The sequence below is a fragment of the Aulonocara sp. 'chitande type north' Nkhata Bay genome, linkage group LG22 (genome assembly GCF_057382095.1).
Source record: "Aulonocara sp. 'chitande type north' Nkhata Bay isolate Kocher_YH1m ecotype deep benthic linkage group LG22, A_spYH_male_GT1.1, whole genome shotgun sequence".
In the NCBI taxonomy this organism is placed as follows: domain Eukaryota; kingdom Metazoa; phylum Chordata; class Actinopteri; order Cichliformes; family Cichlidae; genus Aulonocara; species Aulonocara sp. 'chitande type north' Nkhata Bay.
The window spans coordinates 14881489-14901695 of NC_141364.1; the positions used below are offsets into that span (position 1 = coordinate 14881489).

At 40.9% G+C, this 20207-nt stretch overlaps 2 protein-coding genes across 3 annotated transcripts; one reads left to right on the forward strand and one right to left on the reverse strand.

Moving 5' to 3' along the window:
• Positions 1 to 454: 454 nt before the first annotated feature.
• On the reverse strand, positions 455 to 11059 carry LOC147303834 (SH2 domain-containing adapter protein E-like). Its single transcript, XM_086280286.1, has 6 exons — positions 10021 to 11059; positions 7581 to 7707; positions 4794 to 5030; positions 4182 to 4416; positions 3729 to 3848; positions 455 to 3134 (listed from the first exon to the last, which is right to left on the reverse strand). Exons 1-6 carry the CDS (start codon positions 10537 to 10539, stop codon positions 2951 to 2953), a joined length of 1422 nt encoding a protein of 473 aa, XP_086136412.1. The 5' UTR covers positions 10540 to 11059; the 3' UTR covers positions 455 to 2950.
• A 1079-nt stretch (positions 11060 to 12138) lies between these two features.
• On the forward strand, positions 12139 to 18753 carry pygo2 (pygopus homolog 2 (Drosophila)). Of its 2 annotated transcripts, XM_086280539.1 has the most exons (4): positions 12139 to 12345; positions 13053 to 13116; positions 13730 to 13782; positions 15491 to 18753. In XM_086280539.1, exons 2-4 carry the CDS (start codon positions 13065 to 13067, stop codon positions 17147 to 17149), a joined length of 1764 nt encoding a protein of 587 aa, XP_086136665.1. In that variant the 5' UTR covers positions 12139 to 12345; positions 13053 to 13064; the 3' UTR covers positions 17150 to 18753. The 2 variants fall into 2 exon arrangements, with proteins under 2 accessions (XP_086136665.1, XP_086136666.1); XM_086280540.1 differs by lacking the exon at positions 13053 to 13116.
• The last annotated feature ends 1454 nt before the right edge of the window (positions 18754 to 20207 follow it).

The following is a 20207-nucleotide window of genomic DNA, read 5'->3' on the forward strand; positions in this document are numbered from 1 at the left end:
TTTTCCCCCTTCACATTAAGTGTCCTTGACATGGCTGTAATGATACTACTCTACCTCTTTGTCTGTTTTTAGCACTGCATTTATCTTAGATCTACACACGGCACATGTCGGGTGTTCATTGTAGGCACATCAGCCATTTGTTCTTAACATGATACTCACCTGAACTCCCCACTGGACTTTTGCCCTTAACCTGGAATATTATTCTGTCTCCTCATTAGCAGCACAGAGTACTAAACCTCCAGGTAAATTATCAAACTGCTAAAACCACAATCAATCTCTCACATTTAAAGATTCATTGTGCTCAAAAATGCCCTCATTCAGTCACTCGGCTCCTGTAGGATGTTGGGACACTTTGATCTCTCTCCGTCTTTCATCACTGACACAAATACCCTCACATTCTGCTGTTTATGTTGCTGATTTATTGGGATCAGAGACAGGCTCACAGGGGATATCCAGCATTGAGATTCAGGACCTTTTATTATGATCTGCTCTACAGTGTTCACACAATAGGTTTTCATATATCAAAAGAGACTAATAATAAAAAAAAAAGAATGAAATCTATAGCAGGTGTGTCTCCTCAGATTACTACTGTTTGAAATGTACTCTCATAACATCTTTGAAGAGACATGTTAATGGCAGACCTCCAAAAAATGTATAATAAAGCCAAATGTAACCTTTGGAAGGATTTTCTTGTCAGCTGACAGCTTAGCAGGAGACTATGCTGTAGATCAAAGTGGTCCAAGAATGAATTCCAGCATTTAAGAGTAAAGACACAATGCCAAATATTTTAGATTTAGAACGCAAGAAGAAACACACATTAAGACTTCAGTGAATATAATATAGTCACCAGTTTGCACTTCTGCCGTTTAGCACCAGAGGGCATTACACCTGAGGGATAGCAGCATTAGAAACAAGGGAACGTTAAACAGAGACGAGACTGGCATTTCTTTCATGCACTTTTACTGTACGAGCCCTGTAATTAAATGGAATTTCACTTCTTTTATTTAAAATTACTATGTAACTATATTTAACTACAAATACTTAAAAGGTAGGCACACTAAAATAGGGAGTAACAAGTCAGGTTTTTATAGGAAACTAAGATATATAAAAATACTATAAGTAAATTAAAATACTGTGTAAGTGTAATTTCATGGTAATTTTACAGAAAAACAAAACAATATTTCCCCCATCTTTTTTGGGAGGTCATAATATGGAGTGGAATAACCTTGGCGTTTTACATCTTTATCTTTCTTTTTCTTTTCTTTGTTTGCATCTTTTTTGAATATTCCTTATGTTGACGTGTATTGTGGATGTTCCATTATTTAAATGTCCTGTTATTTTACCAATAAAAATGTGATAAAGACTCTTCTTGCTTACAATCTTACAAGAAAACATGAATGGCACAACTTGCAGATATTTGTGACCTAATTGTGGAGCCAAGCAGTGGCGGATCTACAAAGTTTTACATAGGGGGGCAAAGGAGGGGCGAGAGGTTGAGGCAGGGTGGCACATACCTCTTCTGAAGTAGTGAAAATCCCATATATGTTAATGGAGTCAACAACATATAAACAAAAACACTTTAAAACAATTTATTGTATCATTATCTCTTCTAAGAAAACAAAGACAATTTTAGGTGGGTAATTTTAGACAATTAGTTTTTACAAGTATTTTAAAGACATAAAAGGAGGGCAAGGCTCTACAGCTTGGGGGCAGTTGCCCCACCCCCTGTATATCCGCCCCTGAAGCCAAGTCTAACCTATTTTTTTGTTTGTTTTTTTCACAATCACTGTTCAACAGTAATTTTCAAAAGAAGTGTACAGAAAATGGGAGGGTCTTCATTGTGTATAACACCTTAAAATCACGTAAGGGTTAGGTTACAGTATTATTGTTTATTTCCTGTTAAAACCTGACTTGTTTCCCACATATTCTAGTGTACCTAACTTTAAGAATTTGTAGATATGTATAATTACATTGTAACTTCTAATAAAATACATTGAAATTCTGTTCATTTATTGGGCAATTACGCCATCAGTCGTGGGTCATATTAAAAAATTTTATCTAAAGTTTTCTTACCACAAATCACAGTAATATGCAGAACTCCTTTACACGTGCTCCCCCAAAAGTCTCATTAAGCTGGGCCCAGACATTAAAATTCAGCCTCAGCTCTAACTATTGTAAAGCTTTCGTGTCTTCAAGCACATTGCACCAGGGTGAATCACCAACTCTTCACAGTGCAGATAATACAGCAGAAACAACACCCTCATTCACAGTAACACAGTGGAAATCTTTGAGGCACCGTGGTTACAGATAACCAACAAGCATACAATCATAAATTAGAAATGCATTAAGATGATACACATAAAATAGATGGGCTTTGTTCATATGTTTGTAAGTGGAATTAAATGCTTATGTGCATGGGTTTTTGTGTGTGGAGAATTCTTTTTGTTGGGAATTTGGTACAATGTCCCAGCAGCTCCACTAGAGGGCGAAAGAGAGCCAACTGAAATGTTAGGTCTCCATCGCAAAAGTACTTTCTGCTTCATAGACAGTGTCACATTGTAGCTTTTGGCATAAACATAGTGAGTGATTAAAACATCTTGTGTGTTTACAAACTTCAAGTGACTTTTTATCAGTAAAAGTGCCCCATCGTCCCTGCTGAGCTTGCTTGCATGCAAAACACCAGCATGGATGTTTTGCATGAGCTGCACAACAAAGTGAAATAAAGGAAGCAGCCAATTGTACATTTTAGATATGGAGACAGTCGCAGTCAATTTGGTGATGAAATAAAGATAATAAAAAAGACCACATAAGGCAGGGTGAGTTTGCTGTATGGATGATAGTTCCCTGAAATCAGAGCTGATGTTTTGATTGCTTTTTGGAACCATTTCTTCTCCCTTACAAACATCCAGGGTGTGTTTGTTTTGCATAGTCAAGCTAAGTTATGTTTGAGTCAGTGGATGCGAGGCACTGGGTGCAGCAGGGTCATGTGCTCTGCTCCGTTGAAAGGCAGACGCTGAGTGGAGTAGTGGTGCACCACCTCTGGGATGCTGGGGAACACGCAGCTGCTCTGATCCAGGGTGTAGCCATTTTCTTTCGTTTGGGCAACAATTATATGAACGCATCCCTGACTGGTCCTGACTCACACACACACACACACACAGGAGAGGAAAAGAAAAACAAGATTTGACTGCGCAGCCGAACATCCAAAACTGATAACAGATGGACAAAACCAGCAGTAGTCTGTCTCTCTTCCCTGTTCAGCTTTGCACTTTAAGTGGGAATCTTAGTTTCAAATTAGTTACTGAAATATAAAATATGAATAAAAATATGTGTATCCTGTATATGAAGTGTAACTTGGATATATTTACTTATAAATCAGCTTCATCTGCTGATCATCTGCCTCCATTGCACCCTATCCCTATGCTCTTTTGTCAACATTCTCTACGTCCTCCTTCACTACATCCATGAATCCTCTGATGTGCTTCTCTTTTCCTCCTCCCTGGTAGCTCTATATTCAACATGAAGCCATTCTGCTCACATATAAAGATATAATTTTAAGCAAAAACGTAGAACAGTCTTAACAAGCTTAATTAAATTATATACTTCAAGCCCTTTAGCTTAGGATCTTACTTATTTTAATCTTGTGATACATCAATGATTCATGTGAATTAGGTAAGCAACATTTCAGCTCTCCACACAGTGTCAATGCACTTTCAGACTGCACTCACTTGAGGGCGATGGAGTACTTGCTGTTGTCCGACTCGCTGTTCCGGACCAGGAAGCTGGCCTCTTTGCAGGAGTGCAGCTGAAACTCCGCCTCCTGCCGAGTCACACAGCCATGGTACCAGCTGAGACAGAGGGTGGGAGCGAGGGAGATGTCATTTCATCTGCAACTGATTATGTGTAGGTCCTCATTTTATGCAACTCCTTGGAAATGAGCATTACTCTTACATAACACAAAAATTTATTAGTGCTCAGGAGTGAGATTTATAGCCAGAATAAGAAACAGATGCACACTGTGACCATGAAATTCCTGGAGAAACTGTTTTATGTGTCTATGAGGAACATTCCCCACTGTGAGGTACAACTCCGATTCTGCCTCACTTCATTTGTCAAGATTCACATTAATAAAATGAAACATTTACTATCCTGGTGCAACGAGTACATAAGAACCTCCTCACCTCTGTTTTTCCAGTGGCAGGGAGGGGTCCACGGAGCAGGCCTCGGTTTCAGAGCTGCTGCTGGAGGTAGAAGATGGCAGCAGGGCTGGCAGAGAGGATCTCAGAATCTTTTGGGTCCAGCTTTTCTGCCTCCGATGCTGATGCTGATGCTGGGCTGGTGGATGTTGGGGCTGTCTAGTAAGTGTAGGGTGAGGCGTCTCATCTTTGGTGGTGCGATCAGAGCTGTCAAACTGTGCTAGGGGAAAACGAGCACCACGAGAAGATAAGAATTTATGTAAAGAAACAGCTGACTGCAGTTTGAACTGGGTGCAGAAGCCTCCCGTCAATATAAAATAATAACACAGACTTTGATGCTGCTACATGATGCTTTTCAGTATGCAGTTGGTCTATGCAGTAATAAAATATAAATGTGAGGCTAGTGCTGGCTGGTTCACATTTATCTAGTTGGGTTGTAGAAACACTGTTTCTATAAAGAAACTGGTTGAAAAGTGGAGCAAAGTCGACTCAGGAGTGCACAGATGCACAAATGTATGTTATTTGGGGGGGGGGTCTTGCTGTTGGCTTTTATTGCATGGCTATAGTATGAGAAGACATGAATAAATTCTACTGTACCTGATAGAGTTTTAACAATATGCTCCTTCTTCCACTCCCAGGGTAGCTCGTACTCAGTGGAGGGACGAGTGTCCAGCTCTGGCCGCGTGATTGCCGTCTTCTCGCTGTCGCCACCTTCCTCGTACGGGATGTCATAGATCTGTACGGGGGCAGGATGGGCTTCATCTGCTGTTGCCTCACTCCCCTCCATCACCGCACACACCTTTAGCAGGTCTTTAGATCCTCGACGTCTGATCTCTAGAAAGCAAGAGATTAAAATATAATCAGACATAAGCACCTGGACCTGGAGAGGAAGGCTGCAGTGATGCATCACCTCCAGTAGCTGAATAAGGAAGATGGCATCAGTGAATGGCAACAGCTGTGGGCTGGAGACTGAAAAAACACTCGGAGCAGTTAGCATCAAATCTCTGGACCAAAAACTACAATAAAAGGAGTTACTGCTGCCATAGCTAGTGACCATGAAGTCCACAAAAACTCATCAAGAAGGGCATAGATATTCATTCTTAATCATTTGTTATTACAACTACTAATCTGTAAATATCCTTAATCCATAAATCAATGCTAATAAGTTGCATTTGAATAGATTTTGGTCCATAACATGACTTATGATATGTTCCAGTGATTTGAATGGATTATTCAGGTTTTTTTCCCAAGTTCCTCTTTTTAATGAGTGCTTCTAATAATAATGTAACACACGTCAATGCAGTTCTGAATCTTCATTAAAGTAACCATAACTGTCACTATTCGATAATGAACCCTTATAAACATCATTTTAACAGCTATTTTATTTGCTAGTCTAATTCCAGCAGTGCATTTCTCAGCAGCTGTTGGGTGCTTACATGTGCTAACTGGATAAATTAGGAATAAAAGTGCAATTTTGCACTACTGCTGTATATCAGAGCATCATTATTAGAACCCAAGTGTCTGTGAAGGTTCTCAGTCATCCAGGTCATCGTAGTCAAAGGAGCTTGCAAAGAAAAGCGTCTGGACTCTTTAAGTTGCTTGAAGACGTTTCACCTCTCATCCGAGAAGCTTAGACCTTAGAACTGAAGAAGCTTCTCGGATGAGAGGTGAAACGTCTTCAAGCAACTTAAAGAAGTCCAGACGCTTTTCTTTGCAAGCTCCTTTGATTAGAACCCAAGCAATTTATTTGGTGGTTTGTTGTTTTAAAAGTCTGATTTACTGGCAGATATTTTTATTCCCCAGATACATAAGATGAGTAGATTTCTGCAAAAGTTATCATGTTTCATTATTTATTATTCGTTATTGAGATAATATGAAAATATAGTTTAATTGTAATCTGGTTTTATTGTCAGGAAAAACTGTATTAGCTGGTTGATGTTTGTGGTGTTCGTTTCTACAGTTTAAGATGCTTCTCAGTGTTCAGTTGTAATCATAGAGAACAGAAAACTATAATAAGGCTTTACTCACAAAACTAACACATCTAATGCCTTAAAACACAGAGACATGCACTGGACAGCTGCACTTTACGTCAAGTTTACAATGCTGCCTTTTAATGTATTGTGTATATCTATTTATTGTGTGTGTGTGTGTGTGTGTGTGTGTGTGTGTGTGTGTGTGTGTGTGTGTGTGTGTGTGTGTGTGTGTGTGTGTGTGTGTGTGTGTGTGTGTGTGTGTGTGTGTGTTTTAAGCAGAGAACTACCACACAGAGATTTATTATGTGCAATAAAGAATAATTAAATCTTTGAATCGTGATATCGTCTTATTTTGTTATGTCAGTGTTAACAAGTGAAAATCTGAAGTAATTTCAATTGAGTTTTTTATTCATATGTGCCAATTCACAACAACAAACACGTTAAGGCAGCTTAAGCCATTTTCAAAAGAGTAGAAAAAGGTTATTATTGCAAAGAGTCCTGCTGCGTTTTAGAGCAAGGTTGAAAGTTATTACACTTTCATAAAATAAAACAGCGACCTTCAGGGGAAAAAACAGAAGCCGTTACATTTCACGTTAAAGAGGGCAATGCATTTAATGACTGAGACAAGTGTTTACCACTATTAATTTAGCCGGCTACATAAATCAGGGGCCATGAGAGAAGGGTGTTTACCATTTTTGCTAATCATGCTCAAATTGAGTTTAAAGCAACATCATGACTAGATGTAAAATAACTGTAAAATCTATGTAATATATTTTGTTCTAGTCACTGAGATCAGCTGCCAACTAAAGATTAATTAGGATGCTGTATACTGAGTCACAGTATTGTGCACTGCTTACTTCCTCAGTATGATTTGAGACTCTTAAACTGACTCATTCACATCATCACATCCTCAGTAGACTTCTCTGATGAAGTGTGGAAGTCGCACAGCCACTCACCAGACTAGAAGCTACTACAGCAATAAAACATTTTCTCATTCACAGCGGGCTATTGTGAGTAACTCTTTCAGTTTAAACAATGGACTGATGGAAGGAAAGGTCAGGGGAGCATGTGATTGGACGACTGGTCACCAGTCCTCCTTGACGCTGGGAAGTTTTGATTAATGGTCCGACAGCTCCATATGGGGGTTTAAACAAAACTGTGTCATAAATGCGGGGGGAGCGCACTGAGGGCAAACTTCCTTTTTAATGAATAGTACCAGGAAACAGAGGCAGGAAAGAGGAAGCAGGAACAGGAAACTACACCCATTGTCCAGATGGGGTACAGAGAGAGCGCTACGGGAGTGAGTTCATGTTCTCACTGCGCTGCCTGGAGAGACTCAAAATGGGAATGCTGTCAGTCACAGGAGGACCCTGTGGGAGTAAAGACCAGAGCATCCTGATCAAAGTCTTACCGGTTATCATTTGCTGTGCATCGTACGGCTCCATGTAGCCATCGTTCTCACCAACCCTCTCTGCCTCCCTTTGCTCTCTGGTTTTCTGAGCATCAAAAGGATCCGCATAGTCCTCAAGGATAATGACCTGGTTAAAAACACAGTGAAATCATTCTTTTTTCATGTGTAATTAGATACTTTAAACACAAAATAAGGTTTTCAGAATAAAGTTTGACAAGGGTCAAGGAAAAACTGTAGGAAAGCCCAAGCAGTAATCTTATATAGACAAAGAAAATGCAGATGTTGTCAGCTGATGATCACAATTAAAACATTTAAGGGATGCAGGTCTATTTATAATAATCAATAATCAAGAAAGTTGGACAGGCTGAATGAACAGGACACACCAACCTGAGCAGAGGTAACAACATAATAAATTGTCTTATAGCAGGTGCTAAATATAATGTCATCCATCATCTCTAGCATGAAATACAGCTCAAACTAACAATGCTTTCATTAAAACTTGGCCTTGAAGCCATTTTCATACTTTTTTTGTCTATAAAATGTCAAAAATAGTGAAAAATAACCTTTACACTGTATCCTGTCAGAGCCTCTTTTTTTCTTTTGGGAGAACAAAAGTTTGATAGTACTCCTTTTTAATAAGAACAGATGTCAGCATAAAATATTTAATACAAAGAAAAAAGTTACAACAGATCCTAAAATTTGAAGATAAGCAGAAAAAACTAAGCATTTTCCAGATGTTTTTTCTTGTGATAAAATTTAGTCTCAGCTTCCCTGAAGACACTGGGAACGAGGTATTAAATTAACTTCAGTAAACAGCGAGACAGGCTTCAGTTAGAAGAATATTTAATGTCTTGTTTTACACATTTACTGAAGTCTATTGTCTCTGCATATTTACTTAACCTCAATTATTCTGCTGCATCAATCACACGCGAGTGTCCTGTCACCTTATCAGTGACACAGAATTTCTTGTTTATTTTACAAGCCATGAGAGACAATGGCAGGCTGTAAAAACTGCCTCCCTAAAATCACTTCCAGCTGCCTTTGGAGTTTGAATAAAGGTGAAAAAACTCAGCCTGACAAGTGTAAATGAGCAAACCGACAGCTGTTAATGGGTTTAGATCAGAAGGATTCAGCAGGACAAAGTAGTGCAGATGACAGCACAAGTATACAGACATATGAAGCCTTGATCAAGTTTTATACTCTTCCTCCCTGTGAAAAAAGGCATCATTTTTTTTCATTAAATGGGAGAACAAAAGTTTAGATGTGCAAGACTAGAACTACAAGAACTTGACTGATCAAACCCAGCAGCAACTACAAATGTCTTTTTTTTTCTTATCATCTTTTCCCTCACTTTTCTGTGATTCTGTGGGGGTTTTTTAAACTGAGCTGGAGGGCACTTGGGTTAACGCCTGAGTGTCAAGTAACCTCTGCTTTTTATAACATGATAGCCATTACTGGAGGGAGGGGATGAATGTAGTAAGAAAGAGGGATGAGGTAGAGGGAGGAGCTGAATAAAAGGACATCACTGAGCCATATCGCATGCACGAGAGGGAGGTGAAGGCCTCACGTCTGACCACAGCTTTGTTTTCAAGGTGGGGAAGATGGGCGTATGGGCGAGGGGTGGAGAGGAAGAGAAAGAGAGAGAGGCGGAAAGAGAGGAGGAGGAGGAGAGGACACAATGGGAAGCAGAGACAAAGGGGGATGGGAGAAAACAAAACAATAATATCAATTTTCAGAGCCGACTCAAATCTGTTGGCCGACTTTGTTGCCAACAGATTTGATGACTTTCAGTGTAGAGTTTGCTTACGAGGTGCAAACAGATGGTTTAGATCCACTGCTGCTACATCTGTGTCAGTTAAAGTTATTCCACAACTGCTTGAAAAGTTTGTATAACTCAGAATATAATAAGATTTTATTATACTAGTATAATTAGGCTGAATAAAGTACAGAAACAAACAAACACCGCAAGCAGATGTTATTTTTTCAGATTATTGTGGATCACTGGTGTAATGTATCAGTTAAGTTGGAACTAATTCTTATAATTTATTGTTTAATATAATAAAAATAAATGTTCTTAAGGCCCATTAGAGGTCTGTGTGCAATCTTAATCTGAAAAGCAACGAAATGAATTAATGACATAATGAAATACTATACTCTGGATACAATTATTAAGTATTTAATAGCTTTTAGTGGCCTATTTAATTTTCCATCTAAATGAACCAACAGCTGCTGCACCCTGAAAATATAATGGGGGGGGGGGGGGGGGGGGGCTCTTTTAATTAGCTAGTCTTCACTCTTTTCCAATTATTTTCAAACTACACAACAACACGATTTAAATCAGATGGGGTTTTTTAAAGATCCATATCCCAGAAGCAATATTTATCTGATAGGGCAGCTTACAGGGAGGGTTAAACCTTCTAAATCTGAAAGGGGAACTTACGGTTTCTGTTTTGCACTGGGCTGCTTTCTCCGCCTCAGGTGCCACTGCGCTGGTGATGGTACCGCTGTTGAAGCTGGGACTCTTGTCCTGCTTGTCCACTCTGATCAGCCGACTGATGTATGCGTTGGCAGACGGAGAGCTCTTAATGGATCTGGGCTGCTCATCAAACACCGGCTCTGCTTTGGAGTTCTTGCGACTTTTCCCAGACAGGAGGTTGTCCCACACTTTCCCATCTTTCGGAGAGCTCACGCCGTTTCTACTCAACTCTATAGCCGAGTTTTTTCGGTTTCTTCCGGACAGGAGAGACCCGACTCCTCCACCTACTCCTCCTCCTCCGCCTGTGCTATCCGCGGAGGAGTTTTTGCGATGGCCCGTTTTGGAGGCCGGCGCTTTGGTACCGATGCTCGCCATCAGACCTGCTTTATTGGCTCTCGGCTGCGTGCCTGATTCGGAGACTGAGCGGATCCTGTCGGTACCATTCTTCAGGTTCATGGGGAACTCTTTGAACCACTTTGCCATTGTAACTCGGATGGAAACCTCCAAACCTCTCTGCCTGTTCCGGCACTTTGTATCTCCATACACCAGGGCCCGAGAGACGCACCTTTAGAAATCACAGCCTTTCTAACAAAAGACTTCCGCTGCTTTATTCTAGGATACAGTCTGTGTCGACTGGATCTCCTCACCTCAGTTTAAAGCATGTCACAAAAGCGTGTAAGCGAATAGATCTCTTCTTAAATCTTCAATTTCGAATAAAAAAAAGTTTCTCCTGCCTGTTTGGCAGGCAGTAACAAATACCTCAATTTTATCCCATCTGTGATCTCTTAAAACTGTTCCCTTTTCTACTCTGAGGAAAAGTTTATTCCCTTTGAATGAAGAGATGTCTCTGGAGAGGGATGATCCGAAAGAATGTCAGGGTTTTCTTGATTCTGATTTGTGGTCCCATTCCCAGGGTGGCTTTTCTGAGTTTAAAAACTGTCCACTGTTTCACTGACCCTCCTGGATGTGCCTGGAGTGTGGAAAGGAGGGGGTATCTGAGGTCTAGAAGGGGGAGCCAGGACATGGTAGGCGGTGATAAGCCTTTAATTGTAGACAGCGTGGAAGAATATCCATTTTAGGAATTTAGAGAGTCATGTGTCCAGGTAGCCGAACAAGGAGACTGACACTTCAATTATTCTTTATAGATCTTATTTTAAAGGCCTCTATTTTAATATGGAAATGAAGCAACAGAAGCATAAATGCTTCATAAAATTGTGTTTTTATTATAGATTCTACATTTCACAGTGCAGAGTGACACTTCCATTTATACATTTTCTTTTCATGACGAATTTTCATAAAACTGACAGATGCAGTTGAATATTATATTTAGGTCATTATTAACATTTAATCTTAATAAAAAAAAAATAAGAATTATATACATAAACATTGACAAACAAGAACTGAATTCAACCATGTGATTTTTTAACTGTTTTTCATTATTATTTACACAAAGTAAACACCGCAGGGTTAATTCCTCATCCTAAGTACTCCACAAAACGATCCCTGTGACAGATGTATATTTTTTATTTTAAATATTTGAGCTGGCCCTTGCTTTTTTTTAACCTAGTTAAGGTTACAGTTATTGTGCAGATGTGACCTCGGGTAAATCGTAAAATATTATTCGTATAACTTCTGTGGCAAATAAACTGGATTTGTGTTGGTTTTCTATGCGGTTCCCCACTTAGTAGGTCCTGTACAGAACTGTATAATGGCTTTTGTGTTCAAAGTATCCGTATTTTTTATACAATATTGGTGAATGATCATCAATATGCCACTTAATAACGTACTTAATTAACAACTTCTACTTAAGATGTGCATCACTACTTTAACTGTACAGGGTATCGTTGAAAAATGGTCCGTTCTAGGCCGCTTCACCTACGTCAATCAAAGGTGTGTACATATTCTATAGATTCAAATAATAAGGATATCGAGGATAATAGTGATAATTCTTCTGATACAGCATCTTAAACTCTCATGTGTTATGCAATACAAGTGGTCTTTTAAGAGAAATTCTTATACGTACGCTTTATAGTTTTTACGGATACCTTTCGACACCCCCATATTGGTTTTGAGATAGAACCTTCCACGGTGCGCGATACTCTCGCTTTATCCCTCTTTGTCCGGTTGCGATAGAAGGCCATGATAATTATGGCAAAATTTGCGTTTTTGAATGAATTATAGTTGAATGGTGAAACCGACAAGCATACACCGTGTGACGACTGGTTTGCTGGCAATGACACACCAGAGATTTTCAATTTAAAGGACAGCAGAGCGAGCAACGGAGAAAGGGTACAGTTTGCTTCCAAGACAGTCTGCAAGATGGCTATTAGTAGCATGCTAACGTTAGCTAGTAAGCTAATGTTAGCAAAGTAAACAACAGCTTTTTTTTTCAAAAACATGACCGATTTCTTTAAGTCATAAATGCTTTGATGAGTGAAATTGAGTGCATATGTTCACACTTGGATGTAGAAAGCTGAACCACGCTCTCGGATTTTTTGTCGCTACTAGCTAGCCACACTGAGTAACGTGGCTAGCTAGTTAGCCAAGGTAGTAACTAGCTTGCGTTAGCTAGCTGGTCATAGCTACACATCTGTAAGTGATCATTGAGAGAGAGGGAGGGGGTTGCTCTGTAACTTGCTGCTTGTACTGGCAGGCAGAGCCAGGTATCAAGCAACCAGTTTCACTCAGCTAGTAGAAACTGGCTTGCAAAAAAAACGTGAACGTGCTCAGTCTTAAGTGACGGTGATTTGGTGACCAAAAACCCGGCGTGACAGACACCGTGGCCAAAGATTTGCAGCTGGAAAGGAGTTTGCAGACCTGGGCCAGCTTATCTAGTTACCACTAAGTGCCAGTTTATGTTGTGATGATATTAATGGTAGCGTTACTGACATGACCTGAAGGCAGAATCCACCTAGTCGCCCTATAGCTTTCAAGACGTCGTCATTTTTAACTTTTTTTTCTTGCATATGAACGGTGATTTGCCACTTCACCGACAGTCATATTAGCCAATGGCTGCCGACTCGGGGAGACTACAGGCGGGACAAGGAAAACGAAGCAGAGGTAGGAATTAATTTCACCCATCTCCAAATCAGATCGGAATCATCCATTACTGCGCTGCAATGGGCTGCACTGGTGCTGTTAGCAAATCCCTTCTCGCCTCCCCCATATGTAAACTTCACGACTGTCTCCGGTGGTGGCTGTTTCTCACAGAGTGGATCTGTGAACGGGGTTCATGTCTATCTTGCTATCAATGTACCTTCAATTCCGTTTCCTCGTTCTCATGTCTTCGTCTTCTCCTGTCTCCCTCATTGACCTTACCTCTTCTGCCTCTGTTTGCGGCCTCTCTCCCTCTTGCCTGGGTCATTTGGTCTGCCTGGGTCATTTGCGATTCAAGGCTTCATAACCTTGGTGATGATAACGCCTGGATGTTTAGCATCTTGTCCTCATGCCAGTCTATGTCCCATCATTGAATCCATCTCAACTGTTGGACTTGACAAAGAGGCCCTAGGTCTAAAGCTGCTCCAATCTGTCACTAAGGGGTATTGGCCAATCCAAATGTGATGCTGCTACAGTATGGTGGTGAACCAAAAGCATGAGACATGGATGCTGTGTTTGTTGTAACTTATGGTGTTTCCATCTTTCCACCCCTCCCTTTCATGTTTTTCTTTTTCAGCTTCACAGATGAAGAGCCCGGAGAAGAAAAAGGCAAGGAAATCCACGGCTCAGGTAAAAACTGTTAAAAGTTGATTCTGTTCATCTGGACGTAACTTTTTGAGTGGGAGAAACGTTTTGTCACTCGTTCAAGTGACAGGTTTCCCCAACCTAGACGGTTATTGGCGATCTGCAGTGTTGTGAAAAATTGTTTCCTGTGTTCCTGATTTTTTTATTTTTTTTATTTTGCATATTTGCCATATGCAAATTTTTTTTAGATAATTAAACAAATTTTAATATTTGACAGATATAACCAAACTAAATTTAAAATGCTGTTTTTAAGAGATGATTTCTTTTCTTAGGAGAACAAAGCTAGCCGAAGTCTGCTGGAATTGTATTAAAAACAAACAAAGAAACAAAAACTAATTCTAAATCATTATTTAAATGTCATTAACCGCATATTTTGGAAAGTGGAGTTCAGTTTCTCTAGCAACACCCAAGCCTGATTACTGCCAAACCTGTTGAATCAAGAAATCACTCAAATATTGAGTGCCTGATTCTAAAATCAAGTAGGCCAAAAAAAAAGTCCATGATCTAAAGAAATAGCTGAGAAACAAAGTCTGTGACATCTATCAGCCTGTTCCAGTGAAACACGGTGACAGCCATTATCCACTAATGAAGAAAACTTTGAACGAGGGGACCCTTCCCAGAAGTGAGCAGCCTACCAAAATTACTTCAAGAACACATCGATGACTCATCCGGGACCTCAGTCACAAAAGAACCCAGAACACCATCTAAAGAACTACAGGTCTCACTTGTCTTAGTTAAGGTCAGAGTTCATGATTCAACAATAAGAAAGACACTGGGCAAAACAGTACCCATGGGAAAGGAGAAAACCACTGCAGACCACAAAGGCTTATCTCACATTTACCAAAAAACATCACCAAAGACTTTTGCGAAGGTATTCTGTGGTCTGATGAAAGAAACTGTTTTGGAAGGTTTGAGTCCTGTTACATCTGATGTAAAGCTAACACAGCATTTCATTTAAAAAAAAAACATTGTACCAGCAGGAAAACATGGTGGTAGTAGTGTGACGATCTGGGGTTGCTTTGCTGCTTGAGGACCTGGAGAAGCTGGCATAATTTAGGGAACCACAAAATACGAATGCCCTGAAACTCAAGCTCACTTTGGTTACGCAGCAGGAAAATGACCCAAAACACAGCAGCAAGTCCACCTCTTGCTGTTGTGCATGGTCAAAAACAGGTTTTGCAGTGGCCTAGTCAAAGTCTGTACTTGAATCTGAGTTATTTTAGCATGACCTTAAACAGGTTGTTTATGTTCAAAAACCTTGCCTTGTGTGTTACTGAATTAAAACAATTCTGCAAATAAGAGTGGGCCAAAATTCCTTCACATGTGATGTGAAAAACTCAATACCAGTTATCGCAAACACTTAATGGTGATAACTTAAAAAAAACAAAATGCTCTTTTGTTTTTTTTTGTTTTTTACAAAGATAACATGTTACAAAGATAACATGAGTTATCTTTGTATAATATTAAAACTTGTATGATTTAAAACATTTAAATGTGAAAAATATGCAAAAAATAAATCTGGAAGGGAACAAATACTTTTTCACAAAACTATATTTACATTGCTACAATAAAGAGAATGTTCTCAGTAAACAGGTTGACCTAAACATTTAATAGACTAAGAATTTAAATAATTGGTCTCATATAAGCAGCAAAAAAAGAAAGAATGCATTGTGTATTTTGTTCTCTGTTTCAGGCTGCGGGTTTCTCCCACCTCACTGAGTTTGCACCCCCTCCTACCCCCATGGTGGACCATCTGGTCGCCTCCAACCCGTTTGACGATGACTTTACATCCCCATCCAGACCTGGTGGGGCAGGTGGACCAGGTGGTGCTCCATTTCTTCCCAGCCCAGGTGCCGGCGGAGGAGGTGGGTATGGAGGTGGAAGCAGAATGACTGGAGGTATGAACTTCATGGGAGGACCAGGAGGACCGGGCGGTGGCCAGCCTGGACGGAGGCCCCCATTCGGCCCTCCGTCTAATGCTGGACCCCACAACCAGCTAGGTTTTGGAATGCCTGGCTTTGGAGGTGGTGGGGGTGGAGGCGGTGGAGGTGGAGGCGGAGCGGGTGGCTTCCCTCCTGGTGGCCCCTCTCAGTTCAATATGCCACCCAGCTTTAGTCCACCTATGCATCCAGGGCCAGGATTCAATCCCATGTTGTCCCCAGGAGGTATGGGAGGACCTGGAGGAGGGGGGCCACCACACCCGCGATTTGGGATGCCTCCACAGCAGCACGGACAGGGTGGGCACCCATTTAACAGCCCTCCGTTACCTGGTGGTGGAGGCCCAAGGGGGCCCTTGCCTCCCATGGGAGGAGGTTTGGGTCCAGGGATGAACATGATGGGAGGCATGAGTGGTGGCCCGGGTGGCAATATGGTGGGAGGCTTGCCAGGAATGCCCCCTCAAGGACAGTTCCCGCCTTCACAGGATGGCCCTTACCCTGGCCCCAGCCCACCGGGGCCAGGCAACGAGGATGGAAAGAGCTTCGGTGGAGGTGGTGCACCACCTGGGCCTCAGCAGCAGCAACAACAACAGCAACAACAGCAGCAGCTTAACATGAATCCAAATGGCCCTCCTCCTAATAATACAACACCTGGGCCGCCTCCAAATTCTGGCCCACCTCAGCCTGGGGGTGGCTTCCCTGGCCACTCTGATGTCCAGCAGCCCAATGCCAGTACGCCTGTTCAGCCTCCGTCAGCACCACCACAGCCTAACCCCAACTCTTCTCCCACTGGTCCTTTGAATGGATCAGGTCAGCCCCAGCATCCAACACCAAGTCAGCTACAGCCCCCTAGCAATACAAACACCCCTAACTCTAACAACTCTACCCAGCAGCAGCAACAGTCAACCCCACCTAACTCTGCACCAGGCTCCACCCCTTACAACCAACAGAACAGCACTACTGGTACTGGGGGTCCCATGTCAAATACAGCCACCAATTCAGGTCAGAACAACATGACCAACAACAATGGCGGTAACACTCCCGGCAGCAACCCAAATCCCCCCTCTAATTCTACATCAACTCCAAACACCCAGTCTCCCCTGCCTTCTGGCCCTGCTGCCCCCTCAACCGGGCCCGGCTCTGGCCCTGGAAAACTCGGCAGCTCTGGGATGATTTTCCCTTGCGGTCATTGCATGGCAGAAGTGCACGACGACCAAGACGCCATCCTTTGCGAGGCGTCGTGCCAGCGCTGGTTCCACCGCGACTGCACAGGCCTGACGGAACCAGCATATGGGCTGCTGACTCGAGAGAGCGCTGCTGTTTGGGCTTGTGACTTCTGCATCAAGACCAAGGACATCCAGGCAGTGTTTGTGCGCCAAGGATTAGGCCAGCTGGTGGCAGCCAATGAGAGCTGAGGAGTAGAAAAGAGAGAGCAGCACTGATTTGGGGCGCCTACAGACAAATAGAGAGACTGATCTAACTGAATGACCTGTGTGTGTCTTGTCAGCTACTTGCCCAGCTTTCTCTTGACTATCCCTTTACTTGTTCACTACACAGAGAAACGCGCTCATCGACTTTCATGCTTATATATAGCACTTTGAGTGACTCTCGGCAAATTATTTTTTTCTCCTCTGCCCCACCTCCCCACCCCCTTCCTTCTTACAGGAGTCAAAACATGATGAATGTTAAAACTACACAGTCCTTCAGATCTCTAGCCTGCCAACCAGCAAAGCACTGACACCAACACACTACCTCACACAGTTTGTGACTGACTGGCACGGAAGCTCCCACTCTGACTGTGATTTACTCGATACACTCATGTGTCATATTGGTGATGACTTAAACAGACACACTTTAGGTGGGGAAGGCGAAGTTAAAATATTCCCACAACTGTGTACGGTGAGGCTAAATGAATAGAGGATACGTTATTTGACTCTCATCTTACTAAAACGCTTGAGTCTAGTACTGCCCTATCACATGTTAGCCTTTTTTCTTCTTCTTTTGTTTTACTGCAAGAAAGTGAATGAAAAAGGAGAAAAACATCACTATATTGCAGTGTAAAAACCTCAGCATCATGTGTATTGTGAAATCTTAAGTGTCAGCTGGGGTACGAATTTTTTTTAACAGTTCCTGCGCATCCACACACACACTCTTTGGCTCTTACTTCTTGTATCATTTTATACCCAGTGCTGAATAATCCAAAGGAGACTCGGACGGAGATTTCATCCGCACTTCACAGAGGATCATGCTGTCGAAATAGTTGTAAATATTAGGACAAAACATTTGTCTGGATCTTCCATCAGCTGTGAACATGTCGCAGACTCTGCCAATGATCAAAATAATGAGTTGAAGTCGTGCGTCTCGGTGATATGACGTTTTGTTTTTATACAGTGCGTTTGAGTCGGCTGTTTTATTTTTATCTCTGCAGTACATCATAAATTGTGAAATCAGTGCTTTTGGGTGGTGTTGGCATAGCAAGTAGTGACATCATGTCATATCAGATGTGCATAGTCCTTTTTCAAAAAAAAAAAAAAAAAAATGAAAAAAAAAAATCAAGATGGGCGAGGGGGGTGCATGTGAGCCAATGCAGTAAGTGTCTGATTTGTTGATGTTTATATTCTGGTTTCTGAGCTGCAGGAGACCTTAAAGTAGACCAAATAACAAAAGAACGAAGAAAAAAAATACCCATTTTTCACTTTTCTGGAGCAGTATAAGATGTTTCTCTTTCTTCTCGCTTTCCTTAATTTTCTTTAATCAATGTCCAAGTTGCCTTTCTTTTCTTGCTCTCAGCTGTTCCCTTTTATTTTGTACTGGTATTCGTGCTGTGCTCTTGTTCTGCTCTGGTGCCTCCTGGTGGAACCTGGAGGAACCAGAGAGTCCTATACCCGGTGGGGAACAGAAAGGTACTGAACTCTTGAAGTAAAGACAGATTTTTTGTACTTGTCCATGTCTGTTTTTATTCCCATTTTTAACTTTTATCTGCTAATCATTCTATTAAAATGATTAGAAAACGCAACAATGTTGTTTGCTGTAAATGCCGAGTTAACGGTGCTTCTTTAATATTTGTGTGGCTTTATTAATGGTTTGTTCAGCTGGGATTATTACATTATTTTGTTAAGCCTTTATTAATGGATGAATAACTGATTCGTAATACTATTGTGACTCAAAAAACACTTTTAATGTCTAATTTACTAATTTGCAAGTATTCTGAAAAATAGCAATAATGAAATCAGATTCCTTAAAATATTTTTCTCCTTTTAATTAGTTCAAGTTAGAACCAATTACTACATTCATAAAAAGGGAAATGTTTAAAGCAAATTATCTTAATATTTGAAATAATTAGCTTTATACAGTTTTCATAGGACTGTGTAGTCCCCTGAAAAACTGTACTACATTTGGCAGCATTAATTAAATAACATCATTCTTTTCTTTTTCAGCCATTCTGTTGTAGATTTGCTGGTGTGCCCAGTTTAGGTTGAACACATTTGGCTGTAGAATATTTTGGTATACAGAAGGGTACTCTGGCTGCAAAGCAAGCCCAAAACATCACACCTCCAGCACTATGCTTGACAGTTGGTAGGAGGTAGTTGTGCTGATATGCTGTGAATTATGGCCAAACATCTACTTTAAACTCATCTGTCCAAAGGACATTGTTCCACAAGTCTTGCAGTCTGTTCCGATCCATCTTTGCAAACCTAAGTTGTGTTGCTTTTTGCCTTTCTTCTGGCAACCCTTCCAAAAAAATTCATAGTTGTTCAGTCTTTTTTTTTTTTTTTTAAATTGTACTATTATGTCATTTAACATTCTAACCGAGGCCCTGGGGTTTTTATTGTCCTGGATTTCTTGGTCTGACCATGGGTTAAATTTGCTGGCACATCTGCTCGTGGGAAGACTGGCAGCTGTCCTGAATGTTTTGCACTTGTGAATAATCTTAGTGCAGAACAATGGACTTAAAATTGTATGGCGATGGCCTTATAACCCTGATGGGCAGAAACATTGGCTTCTCTAAGACCATTGTTGATGTCTCTACTCAGCATTATGCTAACACATCTGAACAGTGTTTATGTATTACATTTGCTGTTGATCAGTTAAGCACATTTGATTAGCGGCACCTGGCTGCTACTTAACCACTTCATGAAAGCAGCATACTTTTTACAGACCTGTACCTGCAGGAGTTCAGATGCAATAACATTTATTATAATATTAATGCACATTATGAAGGAGCTTTTAAAAATAAAATAGAACCAAAATTATTAACTAAAGCATTTGCTTCATACAGTTACCCTTGTTCTAAAACCAGTTTTTCTAACCAGGAACAATAAAATATATAGAAGCTACATTTCTTAATCATATCTCAGTTTTATATTTTCCCACTTTGACCATTTGTGTAGCTTTTACATGGTCGTCTAAAATGAACAATGTTAATTATCACAACTATTCAGCATTTTACTGTTCCATGTTGGCAGATACACA

What these genes read in the sequence shown, in the direction of transcription:
- LOC147303834 (XM_086280286.1), bottom strand. Translation starts at nt 10,539, where the DNA reads ATGGCAAAGTGGTTCAAAGAGTTCCCCATGAACCTGAAGAATGGTACC. An exon ending in CTGCCACTGGAAAAACAGAG is followed by an intron (nt 3,849 to 4,181) that starts GTGAGGAGGTTC and finishes CCTCTGTCTCAG; the next exon opens with CTGGTACCATGGCTGTGTGA. An exon ending in AAGTACTCCATCGCCCTCAA is followed by an intron (nt 3,135 to 3,728) that starts GTGAGTGCAGTC and finishes TGTGTGAGTCAG; the next exon opens with GACCAGTCAGGGATGCGTTC.
- pygo2 (XM_086280539.1), top strand. Translation starts at nt 13,065, where the DNA reads ATGGCTGCCGACTCGGGGAGACTACAGGCGGGACAAGGAAAACGAAGC. An exon ending in ACAAGGAAAACGAAGCAGAG is followed by an intron (nt 13,117 to 13,729) that starts GTAGGAATTAAT and finishes TTTCTTTTTCAG; the next exon opens with CTTCACAGATGAAGAGCCCG. An exon ending in CAAGGAAATCCACGGCTCAG is followed by an intron (nt 13,783 to 15,490) that starts GTAAAAACTGTT and finishes TCTCTGTTTCAG; the next exon opens with GCTGCGGGTTTCTCCCACCT.